Below are 22,116 nucleotides of genomic sequence, written 5' to 3'. Positions count from 1 at the left end.
TAGAGTATAAAAGCTGGAGTCTGATGATGCAGCTGTATAGAATGCTGGTTAGGCCACATTTGGAGTACTGCGTCCAGCTCTGGTCGCCGCACTACCAGAAGGACGTAGAGGCGTTAGAGAGAGTGCAGAGAAGATTTACCAGGATGTTGCCTGGTATGGAGGGTCTTAGCTGTGAGGAGAGATTGGGTAAACTGGGCTTGTTCTCTCTGGAAAGGCGGAGAATGAGGGGAGATCTAATAGAGGTGTACAAGATTATGAAGGATATAGATAGGGTGAACGGTGGGAAGCTTTTTCCCAGATCAGAAGTGACGATCACGAGGGGTCACGGGCTCAAGGTGAGAGGGGCGAAGTATAACTCAGATATTAGAGGGATGTTTTTTTACACAGAGGGTGGTGGGGGCCTGGAATACGCTGCCAAGTAGGGTGGTGGAGGCAGACATGCTGACATCGTTTAAGACTTACCTGGATAGTCACATGAGCAGCCTGGGAATGGAGGGATACATTGGTCTAGTTGGACCAAGGAGTGGCACAGGCTTGGAGGGCCGAAGGGCCTGTTTCCTGTGCTGTACTGTTAACATAGAAAGAAACATAGAAAAACTACAGCACAAACAGGCCCTTCGGCCCACAAGTTGTGCCGAACACATCCCTACCATCTAGACCTACCTATAACCCTCCATCCTATTAAGCTCCATGTACTCATCCAGGAGTCTCTTAAAAGACCCTATTGAGTTCACCTCCACCACCACTGATGGCAGCCGATTCCACTCGCCCACCACCGTGTGTGAGAAAAACTTACCCCCAACATCTCCCCTGTACTTACCCTCCAGCACCTTAAACCTGTGTCCTCTCGTAGAAGACATTTCCACCCTGGGAAAAAGCCTCCGAGAGTCCACCCGATCTATGCCTCTCAACATCTTATACACCTCTATTACGTCTCCTCTCATCCTTCGTCTCTCCAAGGAGAAAAGACCGAGCTCCCTCAGCCTATCCTCATAAGGCATGCCACTCAATCCAGGCAACATCCTTGTAAATCTCCTCTGCACCCTTTCAATCTTTTCCACATCCTTCCTATAGTGAGGCGACCAGAATTGAGCACAGTACTCCAAGTGGGGTCTGACGAGGGTCTTATATAGCTGCATCATTATCCCCGGACTCCTAAACTCAATCCCTCGATTGATAAAGGCCAGCACACCATACGCCTTCTTAACTACCTCCTCCACCTGCGAGGCCGATTTCAGAGTCCTATGGACCCGGACCCCAAGGTCCTTCTGATCCTCTACAGTACTAAGAGTCTTTGTTCTTTTTCTAACGAGCAATTCCTGTACCCCCACTTCCCTGCCCTCTCCCCACATCCCTTCATGTTCCTCCTTTTCAGGTACTTAGAAAAGTTAGAAAAATATAGAAAGATTTACCACACAGTAGATGATTTCCCTTGGCCTCCTCTGTTTCAAGAGAAACAACCTCAGCCTATCCAATTTTTCCTCGTATTTGCAATTTTCCAGACCTGGCAAAATCCTTGTAATTCCCACTTGTATGTTCTCTAATGCAATTACACCCTTTCTGTAATGAAGTGACGAGAATGGCACACAGTATTCAAGTTGTGGCCAAACTAGTGTTTGACACAGCTCCAGCATAACCTCCCTGCTCTTCTACTCTATGCCTCGGCTAACAAAGGAAAATATTCTGTATGCTTTCTTAACCACCTTATTGGCCTGTAAGAGCACTTTCCACAAATCATATAAAAAACTTCAGGAAAATACAGTATATTTTACCTTCACTACTGCGAGTGGAAAGGTACGCTGCATATTTTCAATCTCTATTAGAAACTTGTAGATGTCTACACATAATATAGAGTTAGCATCATTGAGAAATACAACAAATATCCTAATAAGGCAACAATGGCCTTCCGGATAACCAATTAGTACTTATTTTTCTGGGACTCCATATGAAAACTTGAAGTAGACCAAAATCCATTCAAAATTATTTTCACTATATAAAAACTTTTGTAGAGAATATTTTGCATCAATAACAATTTATATTTAGATTGCGCCTTTAATGTAATGTAACACCCTAATGCATATCATTGGAGCATTATAAAGCAAAATTAGACACCATGCCACGTAAGGCAATAGTACGGCACATGGCCAAACGCTAAAGAAGAGAAAAAAAAGAGGGCTTCATGGAAGGAATTACAGAGCTGAGGACTTAAGGCATGGCTGCCAATGGTGGAACAATTAAAATTGGCGGTAGTCACTTGCAGTATTGAACTTAAGTATTGCTGAAAATAAGTGACACACTGTTGAAGCTTTCCGTCTTGTACTACCCAGGACATAATCTCGAAGAATAACAAATCTCAATGAGAAAAACAATTTATACAGCACAAGAAGAGAGTGCTGATTGGTTGACAAATGGACTGATTGCTGACTGGTGGATACCTTACCGTGAGGAAAGCAACAGGGAACAGTTAACTGCCAAGCTTTTGTTTAAATTAAAACCAGGCGGATCACAGGAGGGTGGGGGGGGGGGGGGTTCAGCAGCGAGGACAGCGTGGTGGATCTCAACAGCACCCCCACCCCACCTGATGCTGGATCCTTTGATAAGGCACAGAATGCTTTTGAACAAGGTACCCCCACCAACTAGAAACCCGTAAGGAAAAGAATGAGGACCATCAGTGGGCACTGGTTGCCCACTTAAGAGCATCAATTGGCAGCAATATGGGAAAGCCATCCCCACAGGCCCTCCTGCCACAGACTAAACTCATGGACAGATTAATGGCAGGTAGGAAGCTTCTGCCACTCTCCCACCTGATTAAATGCCCCTCGCCACCAAACTCATTCGCCACTGGGGAGGGCATTATAACCACCCAGGGTCCATGAGCTTTACCACTGAATATGACTAATCAACTGTTCCTCTAACTCAGAAAATAAGTTTTATATATGGAACTACTGGATATTCTCTGGACACTCTCTGGGCAAGCATTCCTTATTAAAACCGAAAGTCGACAATAATAAAACAAGACTTTTTGTTTATTTTCAAGAAAATAAATTCCAGACAACTATTGCCTTAGTTTTAATGCGTGAAAAATTATATTTGAAGTGCACATCTTTTTTAATGACCCATTTATATTAAATATTTAATGATTTTATGGTATCTATCAACTTCAGAATTGATGTGCAGCTGGTTTGCTGTGGGCTAAATATACAAAATGTAGTGAAATAATTATAAAGCAAACTTATGTAAACACAGACCTCGAACTAGTACTTGTTAAGTAACATATTACAGAGCCCAATTTTAATGAAACAATTGGAGAGAAGATTAGAGAGGCATCAGTGTTGGCACAGACTTGGTGGGCCAAAGGGCCTGTTCCTGTGATGTACTGTTCTTTGTTCTTTAAAGTGACACATCATGCCAGGGGGTAACAAGCAAAATTGATCTGATTTTCTACAGTCGAATGTATATTTTGCACATATAATGAAATAGATGTATTGAATTTTTGTATCAATAGCAAAAAAAATTAAAATAGACCAAATTTTGAATTGTATTTATTTACTTAGAAAAATGATAATTTTGTCAGTAAAATTGGGCAGCACGGTGGCACTGTGGTTAGCACTGCTGCCTCTCAGCTCCAGGGACCCAGGTTAGATTCCCGGCTTGGGTCACTGTCTGTGTGGCGTTTGCACATTCTCCGTGTCTGCATGTGTTTCCTCCGGATGCTCCTGTTTCCCCCCACAATCCAAAGATGCGCGGGTTAGGTGGATTGGCCATGCTAAATTGCTCCTTGGTGTCAGGGAATTAGCTAGGGTAAATGCATGGGGTTAAGGGCCAGTGTGGGATTGTGGTTGGTGCAGACTCGATGGGCCAAATGGCCTCCTTCTGCACTGCAGGATTCTATTCTATCACCTTTAAAAATAAACGTTAATTTAAGATTTGTCTGATTCTTGTGAATAACAATATGTTCCAGCTAACCTTGTGTTAAAAAAAAATCTTCTAATAAAACATTCAGGACTCATTATTGACTCTTTATTGGAGACAATAATGGTCGCAACCATAAAACCTGTTCCTTGAACAAGAAACAACCTTTTAACATGGTGCATTTGGTAACATCCAACAGGTTTATTTAGAGCAGTGTTGTTTTTCATTAAAATAATCATTTGAAACTGTGAAGTACCATGTAATGATTAGCCTTTTATCCTCACAATAAAAATACAGCTCCTACTTTTCGTGACATGATTTTTCAGGACTTTTTTCACGTTAATGCAATCCAAATGGAAAAAGCTGGAAGCTGCAAATGAGATGAAGAGTTGCATGTAGCTCCGGAGCTGCAGCTTCAGATCCCTGACCCAGAAGGACGAGGGCAACAGATGCATGTGAACACCATCATCTGCACGTTCCCCTCCAAGTCATGCATAAACCTTGTTTGGAACTTTAGTGTTGCTCCTTCACTATTGTTAGATCTTAATGCTGGAACTCCCGCTCTAACTTCATTATGGCCATTTTAAGTCACATAGACTGCAGCGCTTCAAAGCTCCAGCTCACCCCACCATTTTATGGGGCGAGTTTCCTCCGGGTGCTCCAGTTTCCTCCCACATTCCAAAGATGTGCGGGTTAGGTTGATTGGCCATGCTAAATTGTCCTTTAGTGTCAGGGGGTTAATAGGGTAAACAAGTAGGGTTATGTGGTCAGGGCCGGGGTGGGATGGTCCGAATGGCCTCCTTTTGCACTGCAGGGATTCTACGATTCTATTCTATAAGATCCAATCAGAAGTAATCCCGGAGCTTCAAAGGTGGGTTATGAATATTGCAGCTGTCACTGAAGCCTCCCCCTCTCTCATCCCTATCCCCAGCTCCATTCCTCCCCTCTGACACGTTGACTCGGAGAAGGTGTAGATTTCTTAATCACTGCTTTAACAGCCGTCTGAATAGCATCTCTGCTCCTGGCTGCTGCCTACTCCATCACTCAATGATGTCATGGAGTAAAACAGTACAACTGCGCATGCATGGCACTGGCAGCAAATATAGCCAAAATAAAATATATTTTTGTCGAGTTTGCTGATAGTAATTTATAATTTAGCAAAAAACCCGTGGATAATAGTAATTACTACTCAGGGAGCATGTACTGTGGATTTATAGGTTTTCACGCAGTAGCCTTGCATTCATTTTGAGCTGCGGGATAGCAATTCCTGCTGAAGGAACAAGATTTTGTATTGTAGGCACTGGCTTGATCATTTTCCACCATAATAAAATTTCTTCTTTAGAATTAAGTATTTTTATTTACCACTGCAAAACCAGTCAATTAAGGTTTGTGCTGCATTACTAAACAAATCCAAGTTTCTGACATTATCGCTCCAGTCAACTTGTCTCATTTCCCTGTAATATGACCTATTGAAGGCAAAGTGGTAACAATTTTAAATAATCAAAATTAGTCAATACTTGCTCAAGTTGAGAGTCAAAAAACTGGCAAACAATTGAATCAGAGAGCGAGCAAATAAAACTGAGTCAGAGTAAACATGAAAGATTTCAGAGTTGCAGAAAGAACAAGGCAGTCATGATCACTAGATTGTTTTTGTAGACAGATGTCTTTTAGCTGGTCATTAAATATACATAAATGTTTCATCAAAACAAGCATAAGGGTCACATCAGATATAATACAAGGGCAAATTCATTTAGTAACACTGCTAAATGTTACTAAATTATTCAGCTGACAATATATTTCTCTGTGTTCCTGCCAAGCTAATTTCGGTTCCCATTACTGTATGCTGCTGCAACACGTGTGAAGAATGGTTCCAGCGCAGAAGAGGATCATTTGGCTCATTGTGTCTGTTGGCCCTGCAAGAGCAACTCAACTAGTCCCTTCTCTGTCTTTTCCTCATAGCCCTGCAGATTTTGATTCAGATAATTAAACAATTTCCTTTCGAAAGCCACAACTGAATCAGCCTTCACAACACTGAGGCAGTGCATTCAGATCCTAACCATTTGCTGCATTAAAAAAATTGTCCTCCTGTCACCTGTGGTTCTTTTGTCTTTCAAGAACCTCTTGTCCTTGACCCTTCTGCCACTGGGAACAGTTTCTCTCGATCTACTTTGTACAGGTTTCTCACTATTTTGAACTCAACCATCCAAAATGTATCACTTCATATCTCTACATTAAATTTCAGATGCCATGTGCCCAATCATTCAACGGTCATATCCGTGTCCTCTTTGGAGCCTCACTGTACTTACAGTTCACAATACTTCTAAATTCTGTCCCAGATGCAAATTTTGAAATTATATTCTGCACACACAAGCTAAGTCTTTACTATTAATCAAGAAAAACAGTGCTCCTAATAACTGACCTGGGATACACCACTATATACCTTTCCCCAATCTGAAAAACAACCGTTGCTCACTACAACACAAAAACAAAAGTAAATACTCTGGATGCTGGAAACTTGAAGTAAGAACAGAAACTGCTGGAAATACTCAGCAGGTCCTGCAGCACTTGTGGAGAGAAAGAGTTAAAATTTCAGGTCGATGACGTTTCATCAGAACTCAACATGTTCACCATTACTCTGTTCCCTGCAACGCAGCTAATCTTGTATCCATGCTGCCACTGTCCCTTTTATTCCATGGACTTCAACTTAGCTGACAAGCTTCTTGTGTGGTATGTCATTTAGGAAGTCCATGTACAGCACATCAACCAAGCTATCAGCATTAATCTTCTTTTTTAACCCAATCAAAACTTTGCCTTCAATAAATAATGCTGACATTCCTTAATTAATCCACAATTCTTTGAGTGACTGTTAATTTTGACTCAACTGATCACTTCGATAAACTCACTGAGGTTAAACTGACTTGTGTTTCGTTGCTGGGCTCATCCTTACATTTATTTTTGAACAAGGTCAGTCTGTTCGATTTTTCTCTTCCCCTCGGAATTTTTAATATTCAGCCTGGGTGTCACTTGTATTCCCAACCTGACATCCCTTTCTTGCTTCATCTTACTCTCTTTCATCATCCAAGGAGCATTGGCTTAGTTTGCACATTCTTTCCCCTTTGACAAGAAAAAAATAACTTGTTTTGATACACTGCCTTTGACCACCTCGAGAAGGGTTTTTTGAAGTGTTTTGAAGATTTGTAGTGTAGGAAATGCAGCAGCTAATTTGCACAAAAGTTCCCACAATCAACAATGTGATAATGAAGTCACGAGAATTTGTTTTAGTCATGTTGGTTAAGGGATATTGTTTACGAAATTTGGGAAAACTTCCCTATTCAGCGGCATAGCATTTTTAGGACCACCAGAGAAGGAAGACCGTTTTGGTTCAATGGCTCTTCCAAAAGTCAGCACTCTCTGACAGAACAGTGCTCCCTCAGTGCTTTACTGGAGTAAAAACCCTGGTTTTGAACACTGGAGTGGAACTTGAGCACACAACTTTCTGACTTGGCAGTGAGAGTCACTGGCCCACACAATGCCCCTAATAGCTATAAATGAATCACAATTATGATAACTGAAGGCACTGACAACAAAGTTGCAAGCTAAGGATGGATTAGGAGGCCAGTCAGCCAATGTTAATTCATCCATCCAGAGTTCCCAGTCTCCTTTGCACCAATTAAAGTCAATGGCAGCATCTCTGATCTGCACAGGGCTCTTCCAACCTCTCGCCATCTAATCCTATCTCATCAAAGTACAAAAACTAATCATTTCTGTCTCATGTGCATATCGAGCTTCTCCTGAAATGCATATCTGTTATTAGCCTCAATTATTTCATGTAGCATGTTCCATATTCTTGCCAATTTTTGGGTAAAAATGTTTCTCCTGAATTCCCTATTGGAGTTATTAGTGACTATCTTGTTATTATAGTCCTTTATATTTTGACTTCCCTACAAAGGGAAACATTTCTATTTCTAACCTTAAAGACCTGGGCGGCACGGTAGCACAGTGGTTAGCACTGCTGCTTCACAGCTCCAGGGACCTGGGTTCGATTCCCAGCTCGGGTCACTGTCTGTGTGGAGTTTGCACATTCTTCCTGTGTCTGCGTGGGTTTCCTCCGGGTGCTCCGGTTTCCTCCCACAGTCCAAAGATGTGCGGGTTAGGTTAATTGGCCATGCTAAATTGCCCCTTAGTGTCCCAGGATGCGTAGATTAGCGGGTAAATATGTGGGGATATGGGGATAGGGCCTGGGAGGGATTGTGTTCGGTGCAGACTCGATGGGCCGAATGGCCTCTTTCTGCACTGTAGGGTTTCTATGACTTCTATGACCTTCATCAGTCCATCCCTCAGCCGCCTTTTTTTATATCAACAAAATGACCTCCTGTTCATTCTTTTTTGATGATTAGAACCTCTCAATTTTAATATTTTTAAAATTTATTTTGGCATTGCATCTAATGTCTCTATATTCACTTTATTATAAAGCTAAAATTGTACAGTGTACTCCAAGTATGGTCTAACCAATATACAATAGATATAACCTCCCTGCTTTTAAATTCCAGTCCTCTAGAAATGAACCCCAGCTCTTGCTTTACTTTGTCTTAAAAATAGAAATGGTTTTAATAGACCATGTTGTTCCTTCGAGTGATTCACGTATTTGTGTCCCGAGATGCCTTTGTCCTTTAGACTCCAATTATCCAAGAAGTCTCTGGCCTCATTTTTCCTACTAAAATGTACCACTTTACTGTTATGTTCATATAAATCCACACATTTCTCAAGTTTATGGAAGTCTTCCATTATTTCATTAGTTAAAGAGAAAAATGGATTATCTGAAAAGGAAAAAATTGCAGGGTTCCAGGTAAAAGGCAAGGGAGTGCCCCGAGGTGAATTGCTCTTGCAAAGAGCCTGCACCAAAATGACATGCCAAATTGCTTTCTGCTGTGCCAGATCCATTGTGTGATATTGTCACAGGCTTCCTTTGCAGTAAATACACCCCCAATTGATTTGTTTTTGATTTATCACACATATTGGTATACAGTGAAAAGTATTAGAATCTCTACAGCGCAGAAGGAGCCCACTCAGCCCGTCGAGCCTGCACTAACAGTCCCACCTAGGCCCATAACCCCAATTTAGCAATCCCAATCAACCTAACCCACACATCTTGGGACTGTGGGAGGGAACCGGAGCACCCGGAGGAAATCCACGCAGACACGGGGAGAACGTGCAAACATTACAAAGTCATCCAAGGCCGGAATTGAACCCTGGTCCCTGGCGTTGTGAGGCAGCAGTGCTAACCACTGTGCCACCCTTCCGTGCTCTGCAGACAAAACATACCATTCATAGAGTGCACAGGGGAGGAGGAAAGGATAGGCTGCAGAATGTAGTGTTACAATCATAGCTTGGGTGTAGAGAAAGATCAATTTAATATAAGGTGAGTCCATTCATAAGACTGATGGCAGAAGGGAAGAAGCTGGTCGGTTGGTACGTGATCTCAAACTTTTGCATCTTTTTCCCAAAGAAAGGTCGCGGAAGAGAGCATGTCTAGGGTGCATGGGGTCCTTGACTTTGCTGGCTGCTTTTCTGAGGCAGTGGGAAGTGTAGATGGAGTCAATGGATGGGAGGTTGGTTTGCATGATGGACTGGGCTACGTTCACAATCCTTAGTAGTTTCTTGCGGTCTTGGTCAGAGCAAGAACCATACCAAGCTGTGATATGTCCAGAAAGGATGTTTTCTATGGTGCATCTGTAAATATTGGTGAGAGTCGTAGCGGACATGCTAAATTTCCTTAGCCTCTGAGAAAGCAGAGGATAGGTGGGCTTTCTTAACTATAGCATCAGCGTAGAGGGACCAGGACAGGTTGTTGGTGATCTGGACACCTAGAAACTTGAAGTTCTCGACCATTTTCACTTCATCCCTGTTGATGTAGACACGGGCATGCCCTCCATTACACTTCCTGAAGTCTATGACTATCTCCTTTGTTTTAATGACACTGGAGAGATTATTGTTGTCACACCATTTCACCAGATTCTCTATCTCTTTCCTGTAATCGGGCTCATCATTGTTTGAGACCCAATGGTGTCATCAGCAAATTTGAAAATGGAGCTGGAGCGGAATTCAGCCACACAGTCATAAGTTTATAAGTATGGTAAAGGGCTGAGGACAGAGCCTTGTGGGGCACCCGACCATGAACAAATTTAAAAATGGAACTCAAATTTCAGAGTAAAAATCATCAAGGCTGCAGCAACTCAGCCTGGCCAACTCGAACCAAACTTTGTTGAAACCGCTCAGTAGCGTGCAGGAGTTGTCTGATTGCTGCTGATTCAAAGGCCAAATACTGCAGACGCTGGAAATTGGACGTAGGAATATAAAATTTCGGAAACACACAGGGGGCGATTCTCACAAAAGAATTCTAAGTGTCGAATTCGCGCAAGAACTGGAGTAAATCCCGCTTTTTTTTTTCCAATGGGGTTTTCGAAATGAATCTCCCACACTCTGTGCACTGCAGAGTTCACTAGCATGAATCACGCTGAAAATCAGGGAACAGGCCCATTCCCGCTGGAGAGGCGGCAGCAGAGCACTCAGCAGGCCACTGTGCACGCGTCGATCTGTCAGCGCCGATATTGGCGCTTGCGCAGTGGTCCACACTGCCAGCCTCCCGATTGCTGGCCAGTCCCGTGACCCCCACATCGCTGGCTGTGTGACCCCCCCACCCCATCCCCCCAATCGCTGGGCTCCCAGGCTAGCTTTGACTCCTCCCCCACCATCTAGCTTTGATCTCCCCACTCCCCCATTGATCTTCCTCCCACTCTGGCAGCACTGTTCCCCTCCCCCTCCAACCCAATGGCCAGCCTTAATCACTGGCCTCCCTCCCTCCCTCCCTCCCTCTGTCACCGATCCCTAAGCAGAGTGGCAGCGGGACTCCCCCGTTTCTCCCTCCCCCAAGCCCTGCTTCCATTAGGTCCTGCCCCATTGGCACAGCCCGATGTCCAGTGGGCAGAGCCAAGGTGCCCCTGGGCATTGGCATTCTGCCCCTTGGGCAGTGCCAAGGGGCCAGGCTGGCACTGCCTCACCCCCAATCCTCTGGGGGGGTCTCCATTGACCCGCTTCGCTCCAGCGGGGTCAGGCTGCTAACTCCCTCCTAGTGGGGAGCTGTTGTAAACCCCGCTGGAGTCAAACACTCCCGGTGGGGGCGAAGGTGCTAGCTGGAAGATTTCAGTCCCAAGCCTGCTAATTAGATTCAAATGCCCATCTATATAATTTATACAGCTCCACCCCAATCAGTGGAGCGGAGCTGATGGCGTTGGAAATCCGGTGCTTGGAGACCTGTGGACGCCGTGGTGCCCAGTGGGAAGCCCTCTAAACGGCCTCCGCTCGAGTCTCAGCAGTGTCGGGAGAATCGCTCCCACAGTATTTAGATAGTCTCTTAAAAATGTCAAATGTTTGCACAATGTATGCATTATTCTGGAAGTTTACACCAATCTGTTGTGTGAAGAATAACTCTTACTTGTCCTAAATATACCTTTCACTACTTTGAACATATACTCATATCCTGGCTAACACCGAAAAAGTAGGTAGATGTTGGGTGATGTGTATTTGGGGACATTGTCATCTCTTTGAACTTATTTTGAGCAGTACAGTGCTGATTTAATATTTACATATTATCTAACCTGGCTGTTCAGATATGCTTACCTCCTGAGTCATAACGATTGTGTTTTTGTTAAATTTGCTCATAGAGTTGTGTGTTTTGCTGGTAAGACCGGCATCATCTTGCCCATACCTAATTGCCCTCGAGAAATTGGTGGTGAGATGCCTTGTGGAACCAGTGCAGTCCATGTGGTTTAGATCCACCCACAGTGATGCTAAGGAGGGACTTTCAGGATTTTGATCTGATATGGGTTTATATCAACTTCCTGATCTCCACGTAACATCTTATAATGGCAAAACATTAAAGTCAACATTTTGCGATGGAAAAAAAAACAAGCTGCCAGTCACACAGTTGTATTTCCACTGTCACTAGATGGTGCTGTGCTGCAAATTGATTAGGTCAGCCAATTTGCTCACTCTTATCTCTAGGTATTTTTTTTGCCTCCTTATTGGGTGCTTAAAGCCTAATTTTGTTTTCTTCACTCCTCCTTCTGCAGGATTATTTTTTTCCAAGCGACTAAGCTATGACAGTATGAGTAATCAAAAAGAATTGTTTACAAACAATTTGTGCGTGAAGATATGGTGCTAATTGTTCAAATGCCTTAATAAATACTATTTCTATGGCTTAAGTATTAAAGCAGCTCCCTGATTAAAACTGACAATTCATTCAAAACTTGCCTGCAGGCTTTCAGAGAATTTCTGCTCAAATTGGCCCATTGCTTAAGAATCGGTGACAGTGGTGTACTGAATGCAGTTGGTTCTGCTACTGGTAGAACAAATTTACAGTATTTAAAAAAGTTGGCAATGGTTCTGGTTTTAAATGCAGGCACTCACTATTTTCAATCCCCATCATGGTGATTTTTCTGCCTTGTAATGATATGCTTTGGTCAAAAGAAGAAAGCCATTTGTCAAAAAGAGGAACCATGCACGCTATTTTGTTGTTTCCGTAGGCAGAGCAACATCAACTCAAGACAGACTGCGGGGGAGGGGTGTTGCAGGGTGAAAGGTTTCCTCTGATACCACAAACCACTATAATCATTTGCTTCTTAGCATCATCTCTATATGAACATTTATCATTGGTGAAAGTTCATTCTGATATGGTGCAGGTAGCAAAAAAAAGGAATTCTATTGTAAATCTGTTAAGACTTCGCCTGGCAATATCGCTTCTCTGCCTATGTGTGAAACTGCACTTGATTGCTGGTGTGTTTTGATGTGCAGTGATAATTTGATGGATGGATAATAGAAATTAAGAAAATTTGAATCAAGAAATTTTGATAGAAGTATTAACTATAAATGTAGTAGCAAACTAATAACCTCTTTCTTGGCTCAAATGTTAATCAAATATTTAAAAAACTTGCTTTTCAAGCAAGTCTGGGTGGCACGGGGGATCATGCACAAAGCACTTCTTTAATTTACTGACCATATAAACATGGGCGCTGCAAAAAGATTTGTCACTGGGAGGATTATTCCCATGTTGGGGAATTGGTTGGCTGGTTTGTGATGCAGGGTGATGCCAACAGTGTGGGTTCAATTCCCATACCAGCTGAGGTTATTCATGAAGGCCCGCCTTCTCAACCCTGCCCCTTGCCTGAGGTGTGATGATCCTCAGGGTAAAATCAACACCAGTCAGCTCTCCCCCTCAAAGGGCAGCCTATGGTTATCTGGGACTGTGGTGACTTTACCGTACTTTATTCCCACAGTGGCGCAGAAAGCAAAACAACATATCCTCTGACTCAGAGAAGCAACGTAAAGGATAGACAGATCCCTACCTCAGCGAATAAAAGTTTCGTATCTAAAACTGTATTTTAAATTGTTGAGAAAAATAATTTTTTGCTAGCTTTTCTGACCTTGATAACCTAATCCTATCTCCAAGTGAGACATAACCAGCTATGAACCTGGAGAAACTTGGCTCAAAATTAACCAAAAGATGTTTCTATATATATGCATCTCTCGTGAATAGCTGAACTGTGGCCTTAAAGGCACAAGCTATATAAACAAGCTCCACCTGAGCAACTAAAAGAATGAAACTGCACTCTAAACTCGCTGAGCAATAATACGAGAGATTAATGCTATAATTATTACTTTTACTAGTTATACTATCTAATCTGAAAGGAATTTTCTGAAATTAAGTACTTCTTTGATTTAGTTTGGCCTTGTAACATTCCTGACAGGAAGAGGTAATTTGTGAATGAAATCAAATAAAATGAAAATCACCATTAGCATCCTGGAGGGATCACCACTGACCAGAAACTGAACTGAAGCAGCCATAAAAATACTATGGTTACAAGAGCATGTCAGAGGCTGGGAATTATTTGGCGAGTAACTCGCATTCTGACTCCTCAAAGCCTACCCAACATCTACAAAGGCACAGGTCAGGACTGTGATGGAATATTTGGCATTTTGTCTGGGTGACTCTAACAACACTGAAAAAGCTCAATACCATCCTACACAAAGCAGCTTGCTCGACTGGCACCCCAACCACCACCTAAACATTCACTACATCCTCTATCTGTGCACAGTAGCAGCAGTGCATACCGTATACAAGATATAATGCAGCAACTCGACAAAGCTTCTTTGACAGTCCTTCCAAACCCAAACCTCTACTGCATAGAAAGAGAAGGGCAGCAGATGCATTGAGAACTCCATCTGCAAGATTATCTCCAAATCACCATTCTAACTTGGAACTATATTGCCGTTTTTTCCACTGTAGCCAGGTCAAATTCCTGGAACTCCCTCCCTAACAGCACTACGGATATACCTAAACCACATGGATTGTAGTGATTCAGGATGGGGAATAATTGCTGTTCATTCCACTGAGGCGGACATCCCAGTGCGCATCCCATGAACTAATTAAGTAGACTTCATGTAACCACACCTCTTCCAATAAATTAAAATACATGGTTGCCATCTGATTGCAACTGCATATGAAACACTATGCATAAACCTAAAGTTGCCTAAGGTAAGCCTAATGTTGTGATTTTTTATAAAAAGTATGTATTTGATATATAAATAGGATAACTATGTAATGAGTAGAGCACTTGTGAAAGGGAACAGGAGAAAGTCAATCAGCCCCTCAATCCTTTTCTGCCATTCGAACAGTTCATATCGATCGGTACCTCAATTCCATTTACTCACCTTTTACGCAAATCCTTGGATAACTTTACCAATCAATTCTGTCTTAGTCCTACAAAATTTCAATTGACCCAGCACCTATAACTTGTTGTGGAAAAGAACTCCAAATTTCCATTAGCCTTTAGATGAAAGGTGATTTCATTCTTCAATGACCCAGTTCTAATTTGGGCATTGAGTCCTTTGTTCCAGGTGTCCCCATTAGAGGAAATAACTTCTAACTAGCCCATCAAAGTTTTATAAAAATAATTTTAAACACAATTATATCAATACCAAGACTTCTAAACTCAAGGATTAAAAGCCAATGTTATGTTAACTATCATAATTGAAATTCTATTATCGTTCTGATGAATAATTTTCTCAGATGTTTCTTCCTCACCATTAACTTATTAGGTATACATATAAAATTCAGTTAAATATTGATATAAACACTTCATTTCATCACGCACAGTAGTTGTCATGAATAGCGGTAATAATAGTTTAAGTACTGAATAAAATCCAATCTCTATGAAAACATCAACAATTTTATATAGAACCTCAACATAGTAAAACATCTCAAGATGCTTCTCAGGAACACTGGAGAGCGTGTCACATAAGGAGATACAAGGACAGATGATCAAAAGTTTGATCAAGGAGTTAGTTTTAAAGGAGTGTCTTAAAGAAAGGGATAGAGAGAAAAATAAATTTAGGGAAGGGATTCCATAGTTAAGGGTACAGTCAGCTGAAAGCACTGCCACCAATGTTGAAGTAATTAAAATGGGGGGGACATACAAGGTGCCAGAACTGGTGCATCACAGAAATCATGAGAGTTATAGGACTGAATGTTGCAGAGGGAGAAAGGGTGAGGCCACGGAAGTATTTGAAAATGCGGCTGACAGTTTTAAAACTGAAGCCTTGCCCAACCAGGAGCCAATGCGAGCACAGGAGTGGTAGGTGAAGATGATTTGGATTCAGACAGTAGTTTTGGATGAGCTTGAGTTTATGGAGGATAGAAGATTGGAAGCTGGCCAGGAGAGCATGTGAATAGTCAAGTCTGGAGGTAACAAAGATGGGGGTTTCAGCAGGAGATGAGCTGACAGTAGGACAGAATCAGGCATTGTTACTGAGGTGGAATTTGGCAATCTTGATGATGGTGGGAAGTGTGGTCTCAGGCACATCTCGAAGTAAAATACAAAAATAAAATTAGTTGTGATGCGTTTCAGCCTCAGGCAGTTGCCAGAGGGAGTGACGGAGTCAGTAGCCAGGGAATGAAGTTGTTCCAAGGACCATAGATAATGACTTTGGCCTCCCCAGTATTTAGTTGGAGGAAATTTCTGCTCAGCCAATATACCTCTAAATTACCCTCCAAGTCTCTCAACCATTCTGACTTGGAACAATATTGCCATCTCTTCACGTCTCTTGTCAATGCCTAGAACTCCCTTCCAAACAGCTGTGTGTGTATGTATGTGTTTGGGGGGCGGGGGGTACCTAAACCACATGAACTGCAGTGGTTCAAGAAGGCAGTTCATCACCATCTTCATAAGAACTATTAGGGATGGGCAAATGTTGGGTTTGGCAGAGAAGCTCTAATCTCAGTAGCAAATTAAAAAAAAGAGACAGACAGTTTTCAAGCGAGGTGGCAGTCAGCATACATGTCAATGTCTTACCAAGTGCACAGTTTCACTGTTGGTGAGTGGTGGGAGGCTTGCCCAACGCTCATTTTCTAATTCCTCCATTACTTGATTCATGGCACTTTTTAACCAAGTATCCACAGCAACCCCAATCTGCCTCAGTAGCTCCAATCGTGCTTCTGCCTTTAGCTTAACTGTCTGCAAAAAAAATTGACAATTTAAAAAAAAATCTTTAGTTTGAACAGAGCAAATGCTGCATAACCATATATGTTTCAGTTCCTTTATCTAACTGGCAATCTCTAAGCTCTTTTAGTTCAATCGCTAAATGATAAGTTATTTTATAAAAAATAGACCGTCAGCATAAAAATAAATTTGACAAAGATTAAGAATATCTTTTTCTGTTTATGACATTAATGTTTTAGAATTTGTAAGCAATCTCCTATTTTTAAGTTGCAATCTTGTGCTGAAATCTGCACTTTATCAACTCTGCTTCTTGAACAATACTGACAGAAAAGCTTTAGATGAGCTATATTTAGGACGTAGAACATAACAGCGCAGTACAGGCCCTTCGGCCCTCGATGTTGCGCCGACCAGTGAAATCAATCTAAAGCCCAACTAACCTACACTATTCCAATATCATCCATGTTTATCCAATGACCATTTAAATGCCCTTAATGTTGGCGATTCCACCACTGTTGCAGGCAGGGCATTCCACACCCTTACTACTCTCTGAGTAAAGAACCTACCTCTAACATCTGTCCTATATCTATCACCCCTCAATTTAAAGCTATGTCCCCTTGTGCTAGCCATCACCGTCCGAGGAAAAAGGCTCTCACTATCCATCCTGTCTAATCCTCTGATCATCTTGTATGCTTCTATTAAGTCACCTCTTAACCTTTTTCTCTCTAACGAAAACAGCCTCAAGTCCCTCAGCCTTTCCTCATAAGACCTTCCCACCATACCAGGCAACCTCCTGGTAAATCTCCTCTGCACCCTTTCCAATGCTTCCACATCCTTCCTATAATGCGGCGACCAGAACTGTACGCAATACTCCAAGTGCGGCCGCACCAGAGTTTTGTACAGCTGCAACATGACCTCCTGGCTCCGAAACTCAATCCCTCTACCAATAAAAGCTAACAACCCTATCAACTTGGGTGCCAACTTTCAGGGATCTATGCACATGGACACCGAGATCTCTCTGCTCATCTACACTACCAAGTATCTTACCATTAGCCCAGTACTCTGTAATCCTGTTACTCCTTCCAAAGTGAATCACCTCACACTTTTCCGCGTTGAACTCCATTTGCCACCTCTCAGTCCAGCTCTGCAGCTTATCTATGTCCCTCTGTAACCTGCAACAACCTTCCGCACTGTGCACAACTCCACCGACTTTAGTGTCACCTGCAAATTTACTAACCCATCCTTCTACACTCTCATCCAGGTCATTTATAAAAATGACAAACAGCAGTGGCCCCAAAACAGATCCTTGCAGTACACCACTAGTAACTGAACTCCAGGATGAACATTTCCCCATCAACCACCACTTGATTTGTTAAATATTAGAAATAAAGGTATAGAATTAAGTAGGTTTAATTTAATGGTTCTGGGTAATGGGAGTAAAGCTCTGGTTAGATTTATGCTAGATAAAAGATTTGTATGCGTGGGCATTTGGTCAGTTCAAACTGCTTCTTTGGCGTTAGAGGGGGTTATGACATGAAAGTAAACGAGCTTGGAGAAGTAATTTTTCTGCAGGAAAATTCTGTAGTCTATTCTTAAGAAAGTATTAACAACGTACTTGGGAAATCATAGTATGGTCAGACAGGGTCAATCTGGTTTTACATAAGGGAAATTGTGTTTGACAAATTTATTGGAGTTTTCGGAGGATGTAACTATTAGGGTAGATAAAGATGAGGCAGCAGATATAATATATTCAGATTGCCAAAGCCAACTGATAAGATGCCATAATTAGAAAAATTTGTTAACATGGATTGCGTAATGGGCAAGAAGCAGAGTTTAGGGATAAACGGAGCACTTTCAAGTCGGTAGGCTGCAACTAGTGGAGTGCTGCAAGGGTTAGTGCTAGGGCCCCAACTATTTACAATCTACTAGGCAAAGCGACCAAGAGTAATAAAGTATCCAAGTCTGCTGATGATACAAAGCTAGAGGGAATGTAATCTGTGAGGAAGACACAAAGAGACAGCATAGGGATATAGACAGATTAAGTAAATGGACAACAAGATGGCAGTGGAGTATTACGTGGGAAGTGTTGAGGTTATTCACTTTGGTAAGAATAGAAAAACAGAATAATCTTTAAAAGGTATGAAACTTAATATTGGGCGTACTCATACAAGGAACACAAAAGGTTAGCATGCAAATACAGCAACTGATTAGAAAGGCAAACAACATGCTGGCCTTTCCTGCAAGTGAACTGGAGAACTAGATAAGGAAGTCTTGCTACAATCATACAGTGCTTTGGTGAATCTACATCTGGAATACTGTGCGTAGTTTTGATCTCCTTATCTAAGGATATACTTGCCTTCGAGGAGGTACAGTTAAGGTTCACCAGACTGATTCCTGGGATGAGATGGGAGTGCTCTGATGAAAGACTGAGCAAAATGGGCCCCTATGGAATTTGGAACAATGAGATGTGATCTCATTGAAACACACAAGGTTCTGAAGGAGCTTTACAGGGTAGGATTGTTTTCCCCTAACTGGAGAAGCTAGGACATGGGGTACAGCTTAAGTTAAGGGGCTGATCATTTTGGACTGAGATGAGGAGAAATGTCTTCACTCGGATGGTTTGATCCTTGAAATGTTTATCCCAGAGGATCTTGGATACCCCATCATTGAGTAGATTCAAGGCTGAGATAGATTTTTGACTACTCAGGGAATCAAGAGATAACGGGGTAAGCGAAAAGTGGAGTGAGACCGAAGATGATTGTTTAGAGAGCTGGAGCAGGTCTACTGCTCTTGCACCCATTTCTTAAGTTATGTAAATTAATTTAATTTGCATATTTTCAAGATCACACATTGTCCATTGGCTGGAAGAGATAGCAAAGGTGGTACAGACGTAATCTCTCCCAGCTACTATCTAATATCCAACATATTTTTCCTCTGTTTTAGTTGCAAGGAAGAATCCAATAGACTCAAAATGCTAACTTTGTTTTCTCTCCCTATAGATGCTGCCAGATCTGCTGAGTTTTACTAGCATTCTCTGCTTTTGTTTCAAATTCCAGCATCTGCAGTGTTTTGCTTACCCTGGAAAATGAAACATAGAAAAGAGGAACAGGCCATTCGGTTCTGCCAGCTGCTCCACTCTTCATCATGCTCATGGCAGACCATCCAACTCAATAGCCTGATCCCACCTCCATATCCTTTGATCTTCTTTGCCCCAAGAGCTATATCTATTTCCTTCTTGAAAACAGACAATGATTTGGCCTCAACTGCTTTCTGTAGTAGCGAATTCCACAGGCTTACACTTCCTGGCTCCGATTGGGATCCCACTGTTATTCCACCCTATTCCGATTTTCCCTGGGGTGGCTTGGAACTTAGTGGGTCCAGTGATAAAGTAATTGAAGTTGGGAGAAAAATGGGTAAACACTGATATGTCAAACACGCTATGTTCTATTCCTAAGCAGATATTCTCCCTAAGTCAAGGTTTATGGGTAACAGGCAGGAAAATCAGATCAGCCATATCTTATTAAATGCCGGAGCAAACCCGGAGGTCCAAATGGCCTACTTTCTGCTCTTACCTCTTACGATCTAACCTCTTTTGCCATTGCTTTGTGGTTGCATTGGTGAAGTTTTTTGCTTTTATTTGATAGAGATATACATTAATTATGCTTCAAAATTCCAGTCATTCTTTAATTTTATGTGGATCACCTCAAACCTGTCCCTTCTTAGTGTTCACCCTGGGGATGGATTTATTATGGCCATCTATTACAAATTCAGCGCCACCTGGATTATAGTTCTTTCTACTCTGCTTCCTACAAGTATTTTATTCCTTTCTTCCAGTTCCACTTTCACCTACACACATGATCTAATGATGCAACATTCAACAGCAACTGCCGAGGGAGAATAGCATTTCCTTCTCTCCCACCTTCCAAAGAGGCCCTTTCCCTCTAACAACTTGGTTCCCTCCTCAGATCATCTCTGCTCTCTTTCTCTGGACATTTCCCACCAGAGCACTCTCCAGGGTACAGCTTCTGGATGACATAGCAGCATGGTGGCACAGTGGTTAGCACTGCTGCCTCACAGCACCAGGGCCCCGGGTTCGATTCCAGCCTTGGGTGACTGTCTGTGTGCAGTTTGCACATTCTCCCTGTGTCTGTGTGGGTTTCCTCCGGGTGCTCAGGTTTTCTCTCAGTCACAAAGATGTGCTGGTTAGGTGGATTAGCCGTGCAGTTGGTGCAGACTTGATGGACTGAATGGCCTCCTTCTGCACTGTAGGGATTCTATGGTTCCAATAATTTTTATGTACTCCCGAGTACATTTGCTGCTCATGGTGTGGGCTCCACTACACTGGAGAGATCAAATGCAGAATAATACTTCTGCTGGAAAGTGCAATCCCAAGCTTTGTCTCCATCTTTCCTCTTGAATACCCCATATCAAGTTGACCCATGAATTTGCTCTACATTGTTCCACTGAAGCATGATGTCACCGCAAGGAACTGTATTGAGCTTACTATTGTGCACATTGCAGCCATCGATCCTTAATATAGAGTCCAATAACTCAGGGCAGAATGCAGAATATTACCGACCTCCACATGACCTGTTAAAATTCCATGGGTGTCTACCACCTATTAACCAACCCCCAACTTGTCTTATGGAGGGGTGAGCGAGGCGAGGTCCAAGGTGGCCTCCCTATGCTCGTCCCAATTAAAGGTCTTGCTTGGGTGGCCCAGGATTTAGAAGGTGGGAAGAATTCTCTTACACCTTTCTTACATACACCCTTCCAAAATCTGTCATCAAAGCTTGTGAAATATCTAACTTACAAAACAGAAATTTTGTCTTCATGATATTCACATTTGTTCTTGATGCATGTGATCAAGCACTGATGCCAAATGCAGCGGTTATCTATAATAATCACCATTCATTACAGCTTCAAGTTAGGCTGGTGCAAATTAGAAAGCAGCCTTACAGATTGTGATAAAATATCAGATAAAACAAACCAAGGCCACATGGACAGATGGTAGAGATGAGAGTATAACACATTTAAACAAATTATTGATTAACAAACATAGCTTCAGAACAGATGAAAGCAATTTAACCATCTAGTTATTTTTTGATTAATATAATTGTTGCTAGCTCAGTAATTTAGGTGATATGAATACACTTCCTGGCAGCATTCTACAAGGCAGTTAATTGGTGTGCTGTAGCTGTGGTTTTCAATCTGTTTATTGATCTTCTCAGATAATGACTTTACAAAAGAAATTGCTGTCTAGTACAAGCTCTGCCCTTTATGCTATGCTATAGATTATGCAATATTTTAAACTAAAGGAGGGTTAAAGACAAATGCTTTAAATGAGTACATGAGTAATGTCACAGTATTTATTACATCTTCTTTCTTAAGGGTTTTCTGGAAAATGTAAACTCAATTTTATTTCCTCTACCACTCCCATAAATTTGACCATGATCAAATGGAGAAAGTACCGAGGAGATTTACAAGAATGTTGCCAGTACTTAAAAATTGCAGCTCTGAGAAAGACTGGATAGGCTGGGGTTGTTCACCTTGAAACTGTGGAGGCTAAGAGGTGACCTGATTGAGGTGTACAGGATCACGAGAGGGCACAGATTTAAGATAATTGGGAGAAGGATTAGAGAAGACAGGAAAA

General features: G+C 42.1%; 1 protein-coding gene across 1 annotated transcript in view; it reads right to left on the bottom strand.

Annotated features, from left to right (window-relative positions):
- Positions 1 to 22,116, bottom strand: part of fchsd2 (FCH and double SH3 domains 2) — a 178,859-nt gene that overhangs the window by 32,456 nt on the left and 124,287 nt on the right. Inside the window, exon 13 of the mRNA XM_078221460.1 lies at positions 16,320 to 16,481. Within this exon, the coding sequence (XP_078077586.1) occupies positions 16,320 to 16,481 (162 nt within the window). The remainder of the gene's footprint in view (positions 1 to 16,319; positions 16,482 to 22,116) is intronic.

This window comes from Mustelus asterias, chromosome 10, assembly GCF_964213995.1.
Source record: "Mustelus asterias chromosome 10, sMusAst1.hap1.1, whole genome shotgun sequence".
Classification (NCBI taxonomy): Eukaryota; Metazoa; Chordata; class Chondrichthyes; order Carcharhiniformes; family Triakidae; genus Mustelus; species Mustelus asterias.
The sequence above is the reverse complement of the archived record's forward strand: the minus strand, read 5'-3'. Positions and strand labels throughout refer to the sequence as shown.